The 22,847-nt window shown below is 39.5% G+C and overlaps 1 protein-coding gene and 1 pseudogene across 2 annotated transcripts in view; both read right to left on the reverse strand.

Moving 5' to 3' along the window:
* Window positions 1-2,557: 2,557 nt before the first annotated feature.
* FNIP1 (folliculin interacting protein 1) overlaps window positions 2,558-22,847 on the reverse strand; it is a 155,078-nt gene continuing 134,788 nt past the window's right edge. For both annotated transcript variants that reach the window (XM_012447430.2, XM_012447478.2), the window contains 3 exons: window positions 13,880-14,077; window positions 8,213-8,328; window positions 2,558-5,885 (listed from right to left, as the gene is read on the reverse strand). In XM_012447430.2, the coding sequence (XP_012302853.2) occupies window positions 5,807-5,885; window positions 8,213-8,328; window positions 13,880-14,077 (393 nt within the window). In that variant the 3' untranslated portion in view covers window positions 2,558-5,806. The remainder of the gene's footprint in view (window positions 5,886-8,212; window positions 8,329-13,879; window positions 14,078-22,847) is intronic.
* Window positions 20,490-21,619, reverse strand: LOC135270597 (actin, clone 302-like; annotated as a pseudogene).

Consider the following 22,847-nt stretch of genomic DNA (forward strand, 5'->3'; position numbering starts at 1 on the left):
CAGTTTTTGTCATTGAATCAGAATCTCTGGGAGTGGGGATCTAGGAATTCATATTGTTCAAAAGCTACCTCAGGTGCTCCTAATATGCAACCAGGTTTGAAAACAACTTGAAACTATAGTATCTGTGGTTCTAAACTAGTCTGATCCATTTTTAAGCCCAGCCATTGTACCATACTTAAGGACACTGACTTGTTAAGTGCTAGATCAAAAATGCCTCCCAAGAATGGTATCACAAGATTCTTTTTTTTTTTTGAGATGGAGTTTCGCTCTTGTTACCCAGGCTGGAGTGCAATGGCGCAATCTCGGCTCACTGCAACCTCCGCCTCCTGGGTTCAGGCAATTCTCCTGCCTCAGCCTCCTGAGTAGCTGGGATTACAGGCACACGCCACCATGCCCAGCTAATTTTTTGTATTTTTAGTAGAGACGGGGTTTCACCACGTTGACCAGGATGGTCTCGATCTCTTGACCTTGTGATCCACCCGCCTCGGCCTCCCAAAGTGCTGGGATTATAGGCGTGAGCCACCGCGCCCGGCCCACAAGATTCTTAAGGAACTAATACCTTCCGTGTATTTACACATTTATCAACAGTTTCGTTCTTCCCCTTGAGACAATGTAGGAAAGGAATATTGCCTTTATCATTAATTTGAATTTGTGCACTGAGGTAAATATAAAGACAGGTTTTTGGACTGTCCTTATTAAGACAGGCACTTGAAAAGGAAGGAAGCTCAAGCTTCTTTAACTTAAGACTCTCCTTAGAGTAAATTCAGGTTTATTTGTGGGATGCCTAAGAAGTCTGTGTTAACCCAGATAGTGATGTCTGCAGTCTGATGAAGGGATCAGGTCTAGATTCAGGTTCACCAGAAAGTAAGTTGGTGTTAAAAGAAAGATAAAGAGACCTAGTCACCTCACTATTGGAGGAGAGAGGGTAACTGAGCACATCCTTTAAGACAAGAAGGCCACCAAAGTTGTCCTGACAAATAATGGGTGGAAACATATTCTGGTTTTGACTGCCTTTTTTTTTTTCGGGAAGTCTGAACTAATCTTAAATTTAGAGCAAACACAGCAAAGCCCAGTCTGCAGTAAAGAACAAAAACAGGAAGCACTACACTCTCCTATCTCCCTCTTTTCTATCTGCCTAAGCTGTTCCCACTCACAGCTACAATTTTCCAGCCCCTCTCACACCTTCAGCTCAGGTTTGGTCCTACTTGCCACCCTACCCCTACCTATCATACTGGCAAAGACAAATGAAGAAATCCCGGATATCTTTAATATCTGTCACCACATAGTGGTTGAGGAACCATTCTGGTCTGAGACAAGATGAACAGCACAGAAAAAACTGTATGACTTCGAATAATCACATTAAAGTCTCTATATCTCCTTTTCTCATTAGCAAAAATCTTCTCATAAATGTTACCAATTTTAAACCTCTAAAATAGCTGACAGCCCCTTCCCAAATACTTGAGACTTCTCTGCTTTGAAACAGTCCACTTATTCTCTTTGGTTACGAGTGATGCATGTAATACTATACGAAAACAGGTACATCAAGAAGCCCCTGGTCTAGTCCTGCCTCCAGGACTAACTCTGCCCAGATAAACCCAGCCTGAGGAAGAGAACTTACTAATATGTTTACTCACTGATGAATCACTGCTATAGAGCAGGCACAAAGCTGACTTCCCTACAATACAGATAAAGACAACAGACTTGCTCAGTCACATGCAAATCAGTGAACAAAGAGGACTAAAACCCAAACTATTCAGCCAATTTTTTGTAAAGTATAGTAATTTGTATTGAATAAAATGTTATTTTTTATTGAGACCGAGATGTGCTCTTGTGCCCAGGCTGGAGGGCAGTGGTGCGATCTCAGCTCACCGCAACCTCTATCTCCATCGTTCAAGCAACTCTCTTGCCTCAGCCTCCTGAGTACCTGGGATTACAGGTGCCTGCCACCATGCCTGGCTAATTTTTGTATTTTTAGTAGAGAGGGGGTTTCACCAGGTTTGTCAGGCTGGTCTCAAACTCCTGACCTCAGGTGATCTGCCTACCTCAGCCTCCAAAAGTGCTGGGATTACAGGCATTAGTCACTGCACCCAGCCTGTATTGAATACAATTTTCTTAACAACATATGTAACTTCTAGGTTTTTGATTGTTGGGTTCAGTTTGCTTTCATAAAAGCATTTAAAGAAGTTTTCAATTTGTTGTCTGTGTAAGATACTCTATTTTCTGTAACTATGTTTTTATTCATAAGAACATGTTAAAAATTCTCACAATGATAGGTGTGGGGGACACAGGAGGAAGACTGGTCACATTGTCTGGTAAAAGTAGCAACCAAAAATTGTTAAGCACTTGGAGTATGCCAGCACTGAGCTAAATTCTTGACATTCATTATTTCATTTGATTCTCACAACCACCTCATGAAGTAGATTCTATTAAATTACCTATGTGGAAAGGTCACATCCTTAGAAGTGTCAAACTCTGGACAAGAATCTAGGTGGTCTGACATCAGAATCCATAATGTTAAGTATACTTTAATATATGAAATAAAGACCAACACCATCCATCAAATTGACATGTGTATTTATTGCACAAATATTCCCTAGAACTGGGAGGTTATTATAGTACAAGTGTACATTTGAGAAATGTATACAGAACAAAAAACAACTATGTACATTTTACATATCCATCATCTAAGTAACTTAGAAAAAGCAGAACAATCTCATAAGACATATACCAGAAATAGGCATTATGTAAAATTTGTTTTTTTAAGTATCATCCCCAGAGTATGCCAATTCCAACAAAATGAAATCTGTAATAGTATGTTTTTATTGCACTTAACATTTTCAAACTTAAAATTAAGACATATTAATAAAAGCTAGAAATACTTAAAATCAAACCAATTAGTTTATATACAAGAAAAAAATAGTTTTAATTCTATAATGTAAAAGATCCCTTTTTTATTTCCTGTTTCAATAAACAGGGTTTTTATTTTGATATGTAACAACTGTCTGTATCGTAACTTGAAAAAATTATTTTGAACAAGCCAAAACTCTTTTCACATTCATCATAATGACCACACTTTTAAAGTAGCAGCAGCTCATTCCTTGGGCTTTGCGTAAGGAAAGAATGACTAAGATGAAGGTAATAGAAATTATAGAAGGATTAGGAATTATAAAACTCAGGAATGGGAGGGAGGGGGGAGGAAAACAACAACAACTCAGGAATCCTATAAGGATTAATGATTCTTTAAGGAACTACAGGCCACTTCCTTCCCAGCAAAGCTTAGCTTTAGAAACAACAGTAGCATGAGCCACCCACTTATTGAGGACTAGAATTTATAAATGGTAATTAAACATTTTAAATAAAGAATAGTTTGATGGTTAAGGAAACACCCAGACATTATCCAACCGCTACATACAGCTACAATATAAAAATAATGTACAAGGCCGGGTGCAGTGGCTGATGCCTGTAATCCCAGCACTTTGAGAGGTCGAGGCGGGTGGATCACTTGAGGTCAGGAATTCAAGACCAGCCTGGCCAACATCATGGTGAAACCCCATCTCAATAAAAGTACAAAATTAGCTGAGCGTGGTGGTACACACCTGAAATTTCAGCTACTTGGGAGGCTGAGGCAGGAGAATCACTTGACTTGGGAGGCGGAGGTTGCACTGAGCTGAGATGGCACCATTGTACTCTAGCCTGGGTAACAAGAGTGCAACTCCATTTCAAAAAAAAAAAATGTAAAATGGCCCACATGTGTATGAACTTTTTAATATTCTGAATTCTGCCAAAAAGACTGACTCATAGAATTCCAAAATTAGACAACCGAATAATTTTGTTAATGCATGGCATAAGAAAATTAAGCCGAAGTAAATGTATCTACAAACACTCCTTGGCAGCGAATCATCCATGAGAGACTCAGGTAATAACTGGGACCAGGTAAAAGGCCATGGGCCAAACAGATTGCAGACACACCAATTTCAGGTTTACATTCCATAAAAACAACCATTTCTTCTTCATCTAGTTGGAGGTCTCTCTTTTTTTTTTGAGAGAGAGAGAGGAGTCTCACTCTGTCACCCAGGCTGGAGTGCAATAGCGCAATCTTGGCTCACTGCCACTTCTGCCTCCCAGGTTCAAGCAATTCTCCTGCCTCAGCCTCCTGAGTGCCATCACACCCGGCTAATTTTTTGTATTTTTAGTCGAGATGGGGTTTCACTGTGTTAGCCAGGATGGTCTTGATCTCCTGACCTTGTGATTTGCCTGCCTCGGCCTCCCAAAATGCTGAGATTACAGGTGTGAACCACTGCACCTGGCCTGGAGGTCTCTTGAATACATACAGAACAAGGCAAAATGTGACCCAATGCTGTAAATTCAAGGTCAAAGACAACTTTCCATTAACTGTTGAAAATTTAACAGCAAGAATGGATGTGTTATATAGTAAATGTATTTTAATAACTGAATAAACAAGTGTATATTTTAAATCAATGATGAAATTATGATGAAAATAGTCAATGAAAGCAGAAATGAACTTTACTACTAGCATTAAGTTTCTTAGACCAGATAAGCAAAGAATAAACTATAATGTAGTATTCAAGTAAACTGAGGTAGTAGAGCGTATTGAAAACTTTATCCACCCAACTTTCTATTTACATTACTTACAAGAGTTTGGTTCCGTATTAGCCTTTCTTACAAGCAACACTCTATAGTATGTACAAAGGCAACGATTGAGAAGTAAAATTCTTTGAAAAAAATGCGCTTTTGGAAGGGAGGGGCTCTTAGAAAAAAAGAGAATAATTTTAAGAGTTATAAGTTCTATTAGTGTAAATGGAGTATTATTAAGCAGTGAAACAAATATTCAGCTCCTATGGGTTCATGAAGGGCTGATACCAAAAGCAAAGGCCTTGGCTACCTGAGCAGTTTTAAAGAATATATATTGTTTTTGCCAATGCTTTGGTAGAATTTTTAATCCTAATTTTCATTTATGTTAAATTAGTGAATATGTAAATATTAATATTCATAAGAATAGTTCATACTTATAAACAAATGGTATGAAGTAGTATTCTCATTTGGGGAATCTCAACCTTAAAAAGGTTGGCTTTACTTATATTTTAGAGTATGTGAAACAGAAAAATCACTAGTAAGTAACAGTTCAGCGTTATGGACAATACTAGTTGTAAATTTTTTTTAAAGGCATGTTTACCAATTTTGTATTTCTTACCTCTGCTTTTTTAAAAAAATAGGTACATATGTACACTTGGGTGGATAACATAACACATTTACACTCATTATTCTAAGTTTGTTATAATTAACAGGCTGTTTAAAATACTTGGAGAAATAACCAGAAATTAGCTGTTTTGAATTGCAAAACAAAATAACAAATAATCAAGGTTTTATAGATTTCTGTACCTTAGAAATTAAAAATTTAAAACTAACAAAATGACTTTCTGAGCCATTAAATCATGAGACACTGTTGCTATTTACGAGTTGTGACAACACTGCAGTGATCACATGAAATTCCTGATAATATTCATTTTGTAGAAATTTCTGCCAGACATTTTGGCTTTTTCAAATGCTTCAAAATTATTAATGTTGCTCTAATTTGTTTAAAAATCTACTACCACCCAAAAGTACAGTCAAAAAGAAAAAGCCATCTGACATATACAGAATACACAATGCTGTGCAGGATACCCTGGTGACTGACTCATTCAGAAGAAAGTCTAAGAGGGAAAAAGAATCTCCATAAATGCATGTTGTATCTGCTTCCTTGGTTTCTACTTATCTTCCCACCAATTTCTAACAATCTTTAGGCATACTAAAGGAGTATTTGTGCAACATATGGAGAGTGAGTGCTTGCTACAGCAGCCAGAAGTGGAAGATCACTGGATTCAATCCTGAAATAAAAGAAAAAAAAATGTCAGTTCTGATTTTCTATACTGAGGACATGAACTCTACAGGCAATGACCACTACCTGTAAGGTCACAGTACCTCAATGGTTAAGGACCTAGGTCACTCAGGACAAAAGGAAAATTTTTCAGCAAATAAAACACAGAACTACAGATATCAGTAACAAAATCATAAATGTAGGAAGTGTCTCAATGACATGCTGATGGAACATACATTTGGGCAAGGCACAATGACTAACAACTACAATCTAGTGTAATAATAGCTTGATACAGTGACTCATGCCTGTAATCCCAACACTTTAGGAGGCCTAGGTGGGAGGATTGTTTAAGCCTAGGAGTTCCAGACCAACCTAAGCAACATAGTGAGACCTTGTCTCCACAAAAATTTTTAAAAACTAGTTGGGTGTGGTGGTGTGTGCCCACGGTCCCAGCTACTCCTGAAGCTGAGGCAGAAGGATCTCTTGAGTCCGGGAAGTTGAAGCTAAAGTCAGCCATGCACCAACAGCAGGGTGACAGAGCAAGACCCTGTCTCAAAAAAAAAAAAAAATAATAATAATAGTCTGTACCCAGATTGTTTGAGATTCAAATGTTTTTATAATAAGATTTACTGGAAGTAATGGGAACTTCATCAAAATACATCCTACCACAAATTTATAGGAAGAGAAAAATGGCCAATCAACATAGACAATAGTAATCAGATCCCTCATGGTTAGAGAAATTTGGATAAAATCAGGTGCCATTTTTAGCTAGTACCTTGGAAAAGATCAAATTTGGTAATAGCCAGTAGTGAGTAGAGTTCCTATTACTGTTTGTGGGAATTCATACTGAAACTTTCTGGAGAGTATTCAGTATAATCTATCAAACTATCAATACAGGCCCTTTAACCAAAAATTCTATTTCAACGAATTTATCCTACAAACGTCAAAGATTTATATTCAGTCTAGCATTGGTTTATAGTAGCAAAAAACTAAAAATAATCTAAGTTCCAAAATATAATGGAATGCTAGACAGCCATTAGGAAGAATGACATTGATTAGTATGTGCTTATGTGAATATTCAAGATATATTAAAAGTTATACAACAACATAAGAGTATAAACCAACTTAGATTTTTAAATAATATTCATTTAAAAATTTTATAAAACAATCTGTTAACAGTGTCTGAATAGGTGTTGGAAGTTGGGGGAAAGAAGACAATGACCTACTTTTCATTGTATGCCAAAATATACTGTGCATTTTGCTTATATGTATGTTAGTTTTAAATCTTATCTTAAATATTTTACATAAAGACATTAAACACACACACACACATACCCCTCACTCCCCAGAAATACAAGATTATATCATGTTACCGATTTTCCAAATATTGGAGAACAATTTTCTCTGTATAACTCAAGTAAAAATCTTCATCAGGATTTGACCAACAGTGTGGTACTACAGAATATAAATAGGGTCTAAAGTAACAAAGATACAGTCATTCAAATCCCTATCAGTCCTACCAGTGTGTGACATATGGCATGTTAACTGACAGAATCATCTGTTTCCAACCTGGATGACACTGCCTAAGCACTGTAGGATGATAATAAGAATTAAGAAATAACACTAATAAAAATTTTTAATTTGGGTTTCTGACATATAGTAGGTTCTCAGTGATGCTGGTTTCTTTTCCCATCATAAAAGCTAAACTAGATAAAAGTTCTAGCTTGTGTTACTTTCTTTAATGGGATTTCAAGAAATGATTCACATGAACACGCCAAAAGTGGCCAAAGAACAGAAGAAAAGTAACCACAGAACATAATGAAATAGGGCTATACTATGTCCCCCACCAACTTCCCATTCCTCTTTCAGTAAGCATTTTTGGTAACTTTTTGTCACAGAAAAATGCAGAGTAGACAGATATAATATATAGTTAATGGGAAGAAGGAGTAATATGTAGATAACGTATTACCATTCACAGACTTCTGTTACATCATGTGGAAGGCAGGATAGATGCTTGGGAAAAATGAGTTTTCAACATATTTAAAAAATAGAAATGAGTATGTACTTATTTTTTCTGACACAAAAATTCACATTTTAATTCATTCTGACTATATTCTCAACCTACTACATGTAATGGCACAAAGAAGGGATAATGCCTTTCACATTAGTGGATGACAGGGAATCTGCTATTATATGGTACAGGGCAACCTAAATGATAACAGCCTCCAGCTTCTCATAGAAAAAGACACTCAAAAGAAAAAGGGCAATTCTGAGGAACATTCCTTACCTGATGACAGAGCAACGAAAGCAAAGCCAGAAAAGAAACCATTAACATACCCCAGAACCACTCCCAGCTCCTTGACATGAACACGCATCTGCCCCCTCAGGTATTCAGACAGCATTTTACTTTTGAAGTATAGCTCCTGCAACCGGTCTTCAAGATGCATTACACACTGCATTAGGGAGGAATCAATAATCAAGTCAGAAAACAGTTTGCAACTCTGAGTCATGGCAAATTCCAAAACATAATGTTTCTGACAATTATCTTTCTTTATTCCAATATGAACTAAAATTTGAAAAACATTTTTAAAGTAATTTTAGCTAAAAAGGGAAGTGAACCTTTTTCTGGCTCATATCAAAGATTAGCTTCTACAGCGTTTTTTTGTTTTTTCTTAACTGTGCTAAAATACGCATGACATAAAATTTACTCTTTTAACAATTTTTTTTTTCTTTTTTTGAGAGGGAGTCTCACTGTGTCACCCAGGCTGGAGTGCAATGACGCAATCTCAGCTCACTGCAATCTCTGCCTCCCGGGTTAAAGAGATTCTCCTGCCTCAGTCCCTCAAGTAGCTGGGACTACAGGCATGCACACCGCCCAGATAATTTCTTTTGTATTTTTAGTACACACAGGGTTTCACCACATTGGCCAGACTGGTCTTGAGCTCCTGACCTCAGGTGATCCGCTTGCCTCAGCCTCCAAAGTGCTGGGATTACAGGTGTGAGCCACTTTGGCCCCTTTTTTAAGCATTTTCAGTGGCACTAAATACATTCAAAATGTTGTGCAACCATCACCACTATCCATTTCCAAAACTTTTTATTGCTATGTTTTTATTGTAAATTTGATCAATATAAAATTTTTATGAATAAATACATTTCAATTGTATTTACATAGGAAAGGATGTATTCTCCTGTGGAGAATAAAAAACAGTTGGCAAAACTTGACAAAGAATGCTATGTAGTTTCCCAATTTCTAAGCTGAAAGACTGAAAATTAAAACACATCTGGGCATGGTGGCTCACACCTATAATCCCAATACTTTGGGAGGTGGTGGCAAGAGGATCATCGAGAACAGCCTGGGCAACATAGTGAGACCCCTGTCTCTACAGAAAAAAAAAAAAAAAAGAATTAGCCAGGCATGGTGGCACGATCCTGTAGTCTTAGCTAGTTAGGAGGTTAAGGTGAGAGGACTGCTTGAGCCCAGGGTTTTGAGGGTGCACTGAGCCATGACTGTGCCACTGCAGTTCAGCCTGGGTGACAAAAGTTAAAAAAAAAAAAACAAAAATACATATATTTTGTTTATTGTCAATTAACTTGCTGGATTTACTAAAATAGGTGATTTATCATGTGAATTGATGCTAAACATATTTGAGGAAAAAACCAGAAGTTTCAGGTGCTAAACATTAGATTCTTCAGAGTGTTCCTTTCCAGTGAAAATCAGCTATTAAGCTCCTAATAAAAATCCACTTTATTATTGGAAAAACACAACCAAATGGTTGTGGCTTTGTAGAGTATATTTTTTTCACAATGCTTTAGGCTGATAATGCCGTAAGAAAAGGTTAACTGCTGAATATATGTATACATAAAATATGTAATATAATTTACTGTATTAACCACTTTACAGTATATAATTCCATAGTACTAAGAGCATTCACAATGTTGTGCAACCATCAACACCATCCATTTCCAGAACATTTTTTTCATCATCTCAAACAAAAACTATGTACTCAGCATCTCAAGCAAAAACTCTGTACTCATTAAACAATAACTCCTCATTCTCTTCTTTCCTGCAGCCTTTGGTAACCACTATTTTACTTTCAATCTCTATGAATCTGCCTATTTGTAGTACCTCATATAAGTGGAATCGCACAATATTTGTCCTTTTGTGTCTAGCTTATTTAACTTAGCATAATGCTTATGAAGATCATCCATATTGTAGCATGTATTAGAATTTCAGTCCTAGGCTGGGTGCGGTGGCTCACGCCTGTAATCCCAGCACTTTGGGAGGCCGAGGCGGGTGGATCACAAGGTCAAGAGATCGAGACCATCCTGGTCAACATGGTGAAACCCCGTCTCTACTAAAGAAATACAAAAAAAAAAATTAGCTGGGTACGGTGGTGACTGCCTGTAATCCCAGCTACTCAGGATGCTGAGGCAGGAGAATTGCCTGAACCCAGGAGGCGGAGGTTGCAGTGAGCCGAGATCGTGCCATTGCACTCCAGCCTGGGTAACAAGAGCGAAACTCCGTCTCAATTAAAAAAAAAAAAAAAAAAAAAGAATTTCAGTTCTTTTAATGGCTGAATAAACATTGCAAGAAAACCACATTTTGTTATCCATTCATTTGCTGATAGATGCTTCGGTTATTTCTAATATTTGGCTATTGAGAATAACGTTTCCATGAACAATAGTATACAATTATCTGCCTGAATCCCTACTTTTAATTGTTTTGAGTATAAACATAAAAGTGGAATCAATAGATCATATGGTAATACTATGTTAAACTTTTTGAGGAACAGCCAAACTTTCCACAGCTCCATTTTACATTACCATCAACAATGCATGAGGGTTCCAAGGTCGCCACATCTTGGCCAATACTTACTATTTGTTATGGATTCTTTTTATCATAGTCATCCTTACAGGTATTGAATGGCAGGTCACTGTGGTTTTATTTGCATTTCTCTAATGACTAATGATGTTAAACATATTTCCATGTGTTTATTGGCCATCTGTATATTTTCTTTGGCAAAATGTCTATTCAAGTCCTTTGCCATTTTTTAATTCAATCATTTACTTTCTGTTGAGTTGTAGGAGTTCTTTATATATTCTGAGTATCAATCCCTTTTCAGATATATGATTTGCAAATATTTTCTCCTATTTTATAGGTTGTCTTTTTACTCTTAATATAGCTAATAAACAAAAGTTTTTAATTTTGATGAAGTCCAATTTCTCTATTTTTTAACTTTTTTACCTATGCTTTTGGCATCAAATTCAAGAAGTCATTGCCATATCCAATGTCACAAAGATTATCACCTAGGTTTTTTTAAAGTTTTGTAGTATTAACTAAAATCTTTGATCTGTTTGGAGTTCGTTTCTGTACATGGTATAATTCTTTTGTATGTGGATATCCAGCTTTTCCCAGCATCTTTTGTAGAAAAGACTCCTTTCCGGCCGGGCACCGTGGCACATGCCTGTAATCCCAGTACTTTGGGAGGCCAAGGCGGGCAGATCACCTGAGGTTGGGAGTTTGAAACCAGCCTGACCAACATGGAGAAACCTTGTCTCTACTAAAAATACAAAATTAGCAGGGCGTGGTGGTGCATACCTGTAATCCCAGCTCCTTGGGAGGCTGAGACAGGAGAATCGCTTAGAGTTCAGGAGGTGGAGGTTGCAGTGAGCTGAGATTGCACCACTGCACTCCAGCCTGGGCAACAAGAGTGAAACTCCATCTCAAAAGAAAAAAAAAGGCTCCTTTCCCTGTTGAACGGTCTTGGCACCTTTGCTGAAAATCAATTAAACTTATATGTGAGGGTTTTTAGAATCTCCATTCTATTCCATTGGTCTATATGCCTGTCCTTATGCCAGTAGCACAATGTTTTGAGTCCTGTAGCTTCGTAATAAGTTTTGAAATCAAGAAATGTGAATCCACCGACACTGTTGTTTTTCAAGATTGTTTTATCTCTTTGGGGGGGTCTCTTGACATTCTTCATTTATTTTAAGATGGGTTTTTCTATTTCTGCAAAAAATATCAATTGGATTTTGATAGCAATTACATTCAATCTGTAAGTAATTTTGAGTAGTAATGATATCCTACTAAGTCTTTCAATCCATGAGCATGGGAAGTACTTTCATTTATATATGCCTTTATTTTCTATCAGTAATGTTTTATGTCTTATGGTGTACAAGTCTTTTGCCTCCCTAAATTTACTCCTAGGTAATTTATTCTTTTTGGTACTACTGTAAGTGGAACTGTTTTATTAATTTCCTTTTCAGAGTATTCACTGTTCAAATAATTGTACAGAAATGCAACTTATTTCTATGCATTTTGTATTATGCAAATTTGCTTAATTTGCTTATTAGCGCTACTAGTTTTTTGTGGAATCTTTATGTTTTCTATGTACAAGAGGATCATGTCATCTGCAAACAGAGATAATTTTATTTCCTCTTTTCCAGTTCTGAAGTCGTGTATTTTTCTTGCCTGACTGCTCTGGCTAAAACTCTCAGTAGCATGTGTGAACAGAAGCAGTGAAAGTGGACAGCATTGTCTTTTTCCTAATCTTAGGGAAATGCTTTCAGTCTTCCATCACTTAGTGTGATGTTGGCTGTGGGTTTGTCAGAGATTTCCTTTATCATCTTGAACTACAGAGCTTTTAAACTATGCTATATTATAGTTCTCCTAATAAGTGAAAGAAAGAACCCTGTAAGTCTGCATTGGGGTAATTAGTAAGAGGTTACCAGTATTATAAAGAGATCATTCAAAGTCCTGACATGACAATGAGGATCCAGAATATACTGACATTCTACATAAAGCTTGAGAGATTTTGTTTTTGTTTTGTGAGATGGAGTTTTACTCTTGTTGCCCAGGCTGGAGTACAATGGTGCATTCTTGGCTCACCGCCACCTCTGCCTCCCGGGTTCAAGCGATTCTCGTCTCAGCCTCCTGAGTAGCTAGGATTACAGGCATGTGCCACCACGCCGGCTAATTTTGTATTTTTAGTAGAGATGGGGTTTCTCCATGTTGGTCAGGCTGGTCTTGAACTCCCAACCTCAGGTGGCCTGCCTGCCTTGGCCTCCCAAAGTGCTGGGATTATAGGCGTAAGCCACTGTGCCCGGCCAAGGGTGATGTTGCATGACTATACTACACATGATCAAAAATTCTGGCTGCTGAAATCAGAACATACAGACAGGTATACATCCCCTTCTGTCTTAGTTTGGGCTGCCATAACAAAATATCATAGACTGAGTGGCTTAAAAAAAAAAAACCACATGTATAGCTGGGCATGGTGGCTCATGCCTGTAATCTCAGCACTTCGGGAGGCTGTGGCGGGAGAAACACTTGAGCCCAGGAGTCTGAGAATAGCCTGGTTAATGGGGCAAAATGCCGTCTCTGCCAAAAAAATACAAAAAATTACGCAGGCATGGTAGCATGTGCCTGTATTCCCTGCCACTCAGCAGGCTAAGGCAGGAGGATCACCTGAGCTCAAAAAGTCGAGGCTGCAGTGAGCCAAGATGGCACCATTGCACTCAAGCCCAGGTGATGAGAGTATGACACCATCTCAAACAAACAAAAAAACTCAGATATTTATTTTCTCACAGTTCTAGAAACTAGAAATCCAAGACCACGGTGCAAGCATGGTTGGGTTCTGGTGAGGACTCTCTTCCTGCTGGCAGATGGCTGTTTTCTCATTGTATCCTCACATGGTGGAAAGAGAACAACCTTTCTCACTCTTCCTCATCTTCTTAGGCCACTGATACCATCATGAGTACCCCACCCTTGAGACCTGACCTTAAAATATCTCCCAAAGATCCTATCTCCGAATACTGTCACACTGGGGATTAGAGCTTCAATATATGAGCTTGGGTTATAACACAAACATTCAGTCCCTAACAGCTTTTCACAAAAACAATAATGAAAGCTAGCAGCAGTATTTACTGTATGCACAAATGAAGCAGAGTTTAGTTATCTACTAGAGCCCTTAAAGTAATGCAACCATTGCTACACATACTTACAAAATTTGGAGACAAGTTATGCTTATAAAGCTGAAGTGTGGAATGAAGCAGGTTGGAAACAAGACTGGAAACCAACACTTCCTTTCCCAATTTATTATCTGTCACTCGTCTCTGGCTACTGGCCACTTGAACAGTCCATTTATCCATGTCAGCTATAATACAGACAGCTTCTGCTATTGGTTCATCCAACACCGGATGCTGGAAATAAAAGAAGAATTCATCTTATGATTAGCAAATGAAGTTTCCAAAGATAATAGTAATTCAGCAATGAAGGTTTACTAAACAAAAACAAAAGAACATTAAACTTCAATATTTTGGTATCTCCTTGACCAAGGAGAATAGAATAACTAACTCATTAACAAACACCCTATGACATATTATAGATGTCATCATAGATAGAGACTTTGTATTCGTTACAAGGATTTTGTATTATTTAGTCCAGAACCTAACTTTCTTTTCTTTTTTGAGACGGAGTTTCGCTCTTGTTACCCAGGCTGGAGTGCAATGGTGCTATCTCGGCTCACTGCAACCTCCGCCTCCTGGGTTCAGGCAATTCTCCTGCCTCAGCCTCCTGAGTAGCTGGGATTACAGGCACGCACCATCATTTCCAGCTAATTTTTTGTATTTTTAGTAGAGACAGGGTTTCACCATGTTGACCAGGATGGTCTCGATCTCTTGACCTCATGATCCACCCGCCTCGACCTCCCAAAGTGCTGGGATTACAGGCCTGAGCCACCGCGCCCAGCCCCAGAACTTAACTTTCAACAGTCTTTTGATCATTCATTAATTTGACAAATGTATTAAGTGTTAACTATGTGCCAGGCTATTGAAAGAAAATGTTCTTTACCCTGAAAGAGATAAACATTTTATTTTGGTTTTTTGTTTTTGAGACGAAATCTCACTCTGTCACCAAGCTAGAGTGCAGAGCCACTATCTCAGCTCACTGCGACCACTGCCTCCCGGGTTCAAGCTATTACCCTGCCTCAGCCTCTCGAGTAGCTGGAACTACAGGTTTGCACCACCACACCTGGCTAATGTTTTGTATATCAGTAGAGAAAGGGTTTCACCATGTTGGCCAGGATGGTCTGGATCTCCTGACCTCATGATCAGCCTGCCTTGGCCTCCCAAAGTGCTGGTATTACAGGTGTGAGCCACTGTGCTGCGTCAGAGAAAAACATAAAAATTGGACAGGGAAGGACAGGACAAGACAGATGCAGTGGCTCACATCTATAATCCTGGGAGGCTGAGGTGGGAGGACTGCTTAAGGCCAGGAGATTGAGACTAGCCTGAGCAACATAGCCAGACCTCATCTCTATAAAAAAAAAATCTAAAAAATCAGGCAGGAATGGTGGCATGCACCTGTAATCCCAGCTATTTAGGAGGCTGAGGCAGGATGATTGCTTGAACTCAGAAATTCAAAATTGCAGTGATCTAAAACTGTGCCACAGCATTCCAGTCTGGGTGAAAGAGTGAGATTCTGTTTCAAAAAAACAAACAAAAAAAAGGCTTATTCACATAAATAAGTCAATGGTAAGATCCTGTGCTAACTATCCCAGTATGTCAGACATTAATATCCCTCAGCACCAGAGAAGCTATTCCTTGATGTCATGAAATACTTTGCTGCCTACATGCATTAGATTTTTCTGTTTGACTAAGACATATGTCCAGAGTATGACTACAGCAGTTAAAAATGGGACACATCAACATATACTAACATGGTTCCCCAAGATACATTGTTAAATGAAAAAAAAAAATTTTTCTGAGCCAGGCCCAGTGGCTCATGCCTATAATCCCACTACTTTGGGAGGCCGAGGAAGGTGGATCACCTAAGGTCAGGAGTTTAAGACAAGCCTGGCCAACACGGTGAAACCCCGATTCTACTGAAAATACAAAAAATCAGCTAGGTGTGGTAGTGGGCACCTGTAATCCTAGCTACTCGTGAGGCTGAGGCAGGAAAATGGCTTGAACCTAGGAGGCGGAGGTTGCAGTGAGGTGAGATGGCGCCATTGCACTCCAGCCTGGGCAACAAGAGTGAAACTCCATCTCAAAAAAAGAGTCGCTATACATACAGTTATGTTTCTAAAAATTCATATTTACATCTAAATAAAAATGTATAGAAAAAAGAAAATACTCAAATCAATTATGAAGTACTGAAGATCTCCATGAAGAAGCAGGAATATTAAGAGTATAAAGGTCTCCTACATTTCACTCTGTGTATCTTTATATTGTTTATAAGCCCAGGCTTAGCATCCTCAAATGATATTCCTTTGCCTAGTTAATGAACAACTACTCTGAATAAAGCTCTGCCCTGGACACTAAAGAAACAAGGACAACAGAACCCATAGGCTTGTGAGGGAGATCAAAATAAATATATCTAGCTTTTAAAAAAATGTGTTAATGATGAAGCAGAAACCAAGTGCTGGGGAAGTAGAGGAGGGCAATTGTGGGATCTGTGTGATAACGGAGTTTCTCAGTGAAAGGGATATAGGAATATGACATTGAAGTGTATAGATAGGACTGCTAGTAAAAGAAATAGGAGAACATGGACAATTCAGTAAGAATAAGACTCAGAAATAGAAGTAGATACAAATGGCTACATTTGTGAGAAATGATTTTGAGAAATAAGAGAGAAGAGAATGGCAAAGGAAAAGCCCAGAAATATACCTTGGGAAGATTTTCCATGGAATGCAAAATTTATATTTGTTTTTTATAAAATGGTACTCAAATATTTATTCATCTCTTGCCAAGGATAGAACACTTTGTTATTCTTCACTTAATTACAGAAATACAATTTTGGCAAAGGTATATACACCTGTGATATTGGAAAATATATTTAGCTGACCAACAACATGGGTTTGAACTGCAGGTCCACTTAGATGCCAATTTTTTTCAATATAATATATGGAAAAAGTTTTTGGAAATTTGCAACAATTTGAAAAACTTAAGAGACAAAAACCGTGTAGCCTAAAAAAACAGAATATAAGAAAAAGTGAGGCATGTCATGAATACATAAAATATATGTAGATGTATGGCAAAGTGGTGTGCATTTGTAATCCTAGCTACTGGGGAGGCAGAGGCAGAAGGATCAACTAAGCCCAGTAGTTCGAGAGACTAGCCTGAGAAACATAGTAAGACCCATCTCAAAACAAACAAAAAATATAGATAGTATATTTTATCATTTACTACTGTAAAATATATGCAAATCAACTAAAAAAGTTAAATTTATAAAAACTTACACACTTACAAAGCATACAAGGTGACATTCACAGCCCAGCGAAATGTAAGCAAATGTAAAGATGTACTATTAAATCATAACTGCATAAAATTAGCTGTAGAACCTACTGTACTACTGTAATAGTGTTGTAGCCACTTCCTATCACTATTGCCTGAGCTCAAGTGTTGCAAGCATGTACTTAAAACACCCCACCAAGTTAATCATCTCTGCAGGAGCAGTTCCTCTCTCCAATAAATTGCGTATCTCACTCAAAAACTGATCTCTTGTAGGAGGATAAGGTAGGAGGATCCCTTAAGCCCGGGAGTTCAAAGCTGCAGTGAGCTATGACTGCACCATTGCACTCCAGTCTGGGTGACAGAGTGAGACTCTGTCTCTAATAAAACAAAATAAAACAAAAAGATGACAAATAAAACTGATTTCTAAAGGTTCTCAGGTATTTTCCATCATGTTTACTGTGATACAGCAAACCCTGAAAAATATCATGGGACCCACATGGAGTGCCACTAGTGATGCTGGGAATGCTCTCAAGTAGAGAGAAGTTAAAACATTACAAGAAAAAGTTGAATGACTTGATATGGACCATAGATTGAAGTCTAGTACCTGTAGTTACCCACCATTCTAAGATAAAATGAATCCACCAAGAGGATTGTTGTAAAATAACACAAGGAAATTTGTGAATCTGTCACTGCAGCGATACCCCTAGGTGTGAAAACCATGTACTTCTGCAGAATACCTTTTTATTTCATAATGAAAATGCAGCTGTTATGTGGGTAGAGGATTGCTGTAAAAAAGCTCTAACTACAGACTCTAACATTGTTTATTTAAAAATGAAGTCAATATACGACAACATAAAGCAAAAGGAGGGTAAAGGATCTAAAGCTGGAGAATTTAATGCTAGGAAAGGATGGTTTGATAATTTTAGAAACAGTTTTAGCTTAAAAAACATCAAGATAACAGCTTTTGCTGACCAAAAGGAAATAGACAAATTCCCAGACGCCATCTAGAAAATCATAGAGGACAAAAGATACCTGCCTGAACAGGTTTTTATTGCAGATGAAAGTACCATATGGTGGAAAAAGATGCCACAAAGTACATTTATTAGTTAGGAAGAGGAGCAAGCACCAAGATTTAAGGCAGGAAGGGATAAGCTAACTCCACCGTTTTGTGTAAATGCATTCAGGAATGAGATCAGAACTACCCATATATAAAGAGCTGCTAAGCTCTGGACCTTGAAGGAAAAAAGATAAACACCACACCACCCCTGCCAGTCTTCTGATTGTTGAAAAAGAAATCTGGGAAAACAAAAGCTCTTTTTCTGGATTGAATCCACCCATGCTTTTTTTTTTTTTTGAGACAGTTTCACTGTGTCGCCCAGGTTGGAGTGCAGTGGCAAGATCTCAGCTCACTGCAACCTCTGACTACTGGGTTCAAGCGATTCTCTTGCCTCAGCCTCCCAAATAGCTGAGACTACAGGTGCCTGCCACCACACCTGGCTAATTTATGTATTTTTAGTAGAGATGGGGTTTCACTACGTTGTCCAGTCTGGTCTTGAACTCCTGACCTCATGATCCGCCCACCTTGGCCTCCCAAAGTGCTGGGATTATAGGCATGACCACTGTGCCTGGCCCCACCAAGCTTTATCTCTAAAATCAAGAAGTACCTTGCCAGTAAGTGACTGCCTTTTTTTAAGTTCTTATGTTTGACAATGCCCCGGCCACTCAGAACCTTGAGAGTTTAACACTGAAAGTGTTAAAGTAGTCTAGTTGCTTCTAAACACATCTCTAATTCAGCCTCTCGATCAGGGTGCCATAAAGGCCATTAAACACAATATTCTATAAAACTGACTGTCAGGACTATGGAAAAGAACTCCAATGGAGAGAACATGATGGCAGCCTGAAGAATTACTCCATAGAATATGCCATTGCTGTTATAGAAAAATCTATGAAAGCCATCAAGCCTGAAACAATAACTTCCTGCTGGAGAAAACTACGTCCAGATGTTGTGCACAGAACTTAACAACAGAACCAATCAAGGAAATCATGAAAGAGATTGTAAATATGGCAAAAAAAAAAAAAATGGTGGATGAAGACTTTCAAGATATGGATCGTCAAGAAATTCAAGAGCTAATAGACACCATACCAGAGGAATGAATAGAAAACAACTCAATGGAGATGACTGCTTCCAAACCAGTGCCAGACAATGAGGAACAAGACATAGAAGCATCAATGCCAAAAATCAAATTGACATTAGACAATCTAGCAGAAGGGTTCATATTATTCAAGACTGCTTTTTATTTCTTTTACAACATGGACCCTTCTATGATACTGAAACTGCCTTTGAAAAAGTTGTATTAGTGAGAACATTATTACAGTAAACTAAGCTAACCCAAACCCCATCTTGCCTTTCCCTTAATTATTATGGGCTACGGGGCCAAGCTAACTTTGACAGACATTTAGGCTACAGTTTTTAAATTTTATTATTATTTTTTAAGGTGTGTACTTTTATTCAACTGGTCTCAAGTCAGTGTACAGGTAAGCCATAACTGCCTCCACATACTCCCAGGGAGACCAAAAGCTTTCATATATCTCAAGTTGGGGGGCCAAGAAAAGGGGCCACGAAGGTTGATCATTCAAAATACAAAAAAATAAAAAAAATTAAGGTGAGTATTAAGAAAATTTTGCATTACATAATTTACACGAAAGCAATGCTATCACCTCCCCTCTGTGGACCCTCTTCTAAGACTTTTCCTTAGAGAGAAGCAGGGATGCTTTTAGGAGGGCAAGATGTATTGCTACATTCCTGTAGCAATGCATCTCATGATATTTGGAATGACTATTAAAAAAAAGAACAATGTACAATCAAAGTCCTCAACCACACTGTAGAACTTCGGGGAATGCTCATTCCAACCAACTGCTGTCCCCTTCACTTTCCAATTTTTATTTTTTTTATTTATTTTTTTTATTTTTATTTTTAGACGGAGTTTCGCTCTTGTTACCCAGGCTGGAGTGCAATGGCGCGATCTCGGCTCACCGCAACCTCCGCCTCCTGGGCTCAGGCAATTCTCCTGCCTCAGCCTCTTGAGTAGCTGGGATCACAGGCACGCGCCACCGTGCCCAGCTAATTTTTGTATTTTTAGTAGAGACGGGGTTTCATCATGTTGACCAGGTTGGTCTCGATCTCTTGACCTCGTGATCCACCCGCCTCGGCCTCCCAAAGTGCTGGGATTACAGGCTTGAGCCACCGCGCCCGGCCCACTTTCCAATTTTTAAATCCTGAGTCAAGCCAAACAAACCAAATAAAGCCAAGCCAATCTTGTTCTCTGCATAAGTTAGGTTTTATCAAAAAAGGATGTAATGCAACTAAATAACAGTTCTCCTAGAAGCATTTGCAGTGGACGATGGAGGGGCCAGACTCATACTCCAGCTTGCTGACCCACATCTGCTGTAAGGTAGACAGTGAGGCCAGGATGGAGCCCTCCATCCACACAGAGTATTTGCACTCAGGAGGAGCAATGATCTTGATCTTCATCGTGCTGGGTGGCAGAGCAGTGATCTCTTTCTGCATCCTGTCGGCAATGCCAGCTTACATATTTGTGCCGCCAGACAACACTGTGTTAACGTACATGTCTTTGTGGATGTCCACATCACACTTCATGATGGAGTTGAAGGTAGCTTTGTGGATGCCACAGGATTCCATGACCAGGAAGGAAGGCTGGAAGAGTGCCTCAGGGCAGTAGAACAGCTCATAGCCAATGGTGATAACCTAGCTATTGGGCAGCTCATAGCTCTTCTCCAGGGAAGAGGTAGAGGCTGCTGTGGCCATCTCCTGCTCAAAGACCAGGGTGACAAAGCATAGCTTCTCCTTCATGTCATGCACAATTTCCCACTTGGCTGTGGTGGTAAAGCTGTAGCCATGCTTGGTGAAGATCTTCATGAGGTAGCCAGTCAGGTCCTGGCCAGTCAGGTCCAGACACAGGATGGCACAGAGGGGAGGGTGTATCCCCTGTAGATGACCATAGTGTGAGTAACCCCATTGCCAGAGTCCATCACAATGCCAGTGGTATGGCCAGAGACGTACAGGGACAGCATGGCCTGGATGGCCACGTACATGGCTAGGGTGTTGAAGGTCTCAAACATGATCTGGGTCATCTACTTGTGGTTGGCCTTGGGGTTCAGGGGAGCCTCAGTCAGCAGCACATGGTGCTCCTTGGAAGTCACATGCAGCTAATTATAGAAGGGGTGGTGCCAGATCTTCTCCGCGTCATCCCAGTTGATGATGCTGTGTTCAATAGAGTACTTCAGGGTCAGGATGCCTCTCTTGCTCTGGGCCTCAATGCCCACGCAGGAGTCGTTCTGACTCACGCCCATCACCATGTCCTGGTGCCTCTGCTGCCCCATGATGGGGGAGATGACGGCCTGGCGGGGATCATTGCCCACAAGGCTGGCCTTGCACATGCTGGAGTCGTTTTTGACAAAAAGTACGGTGATATCATCATCCATGGTGGACTGGTTACAGGTGTGGACAGGAGGCAGAGTGGTGAGGACGAGGCTCTATGCTTTCAAGGCAGATGCAATCCTGGCAGTCTATGCTACAGTTTAAATGATAATACGCCTTGCTCAAAACTCAACCACTTTTGTAAAGCTAAAAGGAAGCCATCAGGCTGATGGGAAGAGAGGAGTATGAGTCCTGCTAAGGTGCAGACATTATTCTGGAGGTTATAGGATATGAAACTTACCAATTGCTAATAACACCACTATTGTAGATTGGCCTTTTGAGAGATCTTTCCAGGTTTTTTGCATGTCTGACTCCCTTGCCTTGGCTTCACCTGGACTGACAACCCGCTCCTGTGGCCCCATCCAGAAGCGACTTGGCCCCAGTAGGGCAGCTTCAACCCCCTGTGATTTTATTTCTGCCCCAACCAATAAGCCACAAGCACCTGTTATGTGGCCACCCCACCCCTTCCTTCCAACTGCCTTTAAAAAACCCTTAACCTACAAGCTTTGAAGGAGATGATTTGAGTATTAACTCCACCTCCCACGTTGGGTGGCTGGCCTTGTGTCTACTGAACTCTTTCTCTACTACAATACCATAGTCCGTCTTTATGCAGTGGGCAGGAAGAACCCCTGGGCAGTTACAAATTTGGGGGCTCATCTGGGATCACCCTTGTGGCTACCTGCCTGTGGTTTGGTAGCCCCCACTGGCAATAGATCCAGAGGCTTGCCCAAGTGGCTGTGTAGTTCTCTTGGACTGGGGGCTCAAGCTGGCATCATCTCTACTAGCAACACACTGCTGACCCATGGCGCATGGATTTAATTGCAGTAGAGAAATAGTTCCTGTAAAGTCTTGCTGTGTCACCCAGGCTGAAGTGCAGTGGCACAATCTTGGCTCACTACAACCTCTACCTCCCAGGTTCAAGCAATTCTCCTGCCTCTGCGTCCTGAGTAGCTGGGACTACAGGCGCACACCATTGTGCCCGGTTAATTTTATATTTTTAGTGAAGATGGGATTTCGCCATGTTGGCAAGGCTGGTCATGAACTCCTGACCTCAGGTGATCCACCCGCCTTGGCCTCTCAAAGTGCTGGGATTACAGGCATGAGCCACCATGTCCGGCCTGGGGATATTCTAGATCTCGTAAATCGTTTATCGTCTCTTTGGAGATAACTCCTGCGTCCCTGTTTAAGTCATCCCCTTAATTAAGGCTTACTGATTTCACATAGCAGGTTACCTCTAGT

The sequence above is a fragment of the Aotus nancymaae genome, unplaced genomic scaffold (assembly GCF_030222135.1).
Source record: "Aotus nancymaae isolate 86718 unplaced genomic scaffold, 86718_ANA_hifiasm-v0.15.2.pri h1tg000064l_1, whole genome shotgun sequence".
Lineage (NCBI taxonomy): Eukaryota > Metazoa > Chordata > Mammalia > Primates > Aotidae > Aotus > Aotus nancymaae.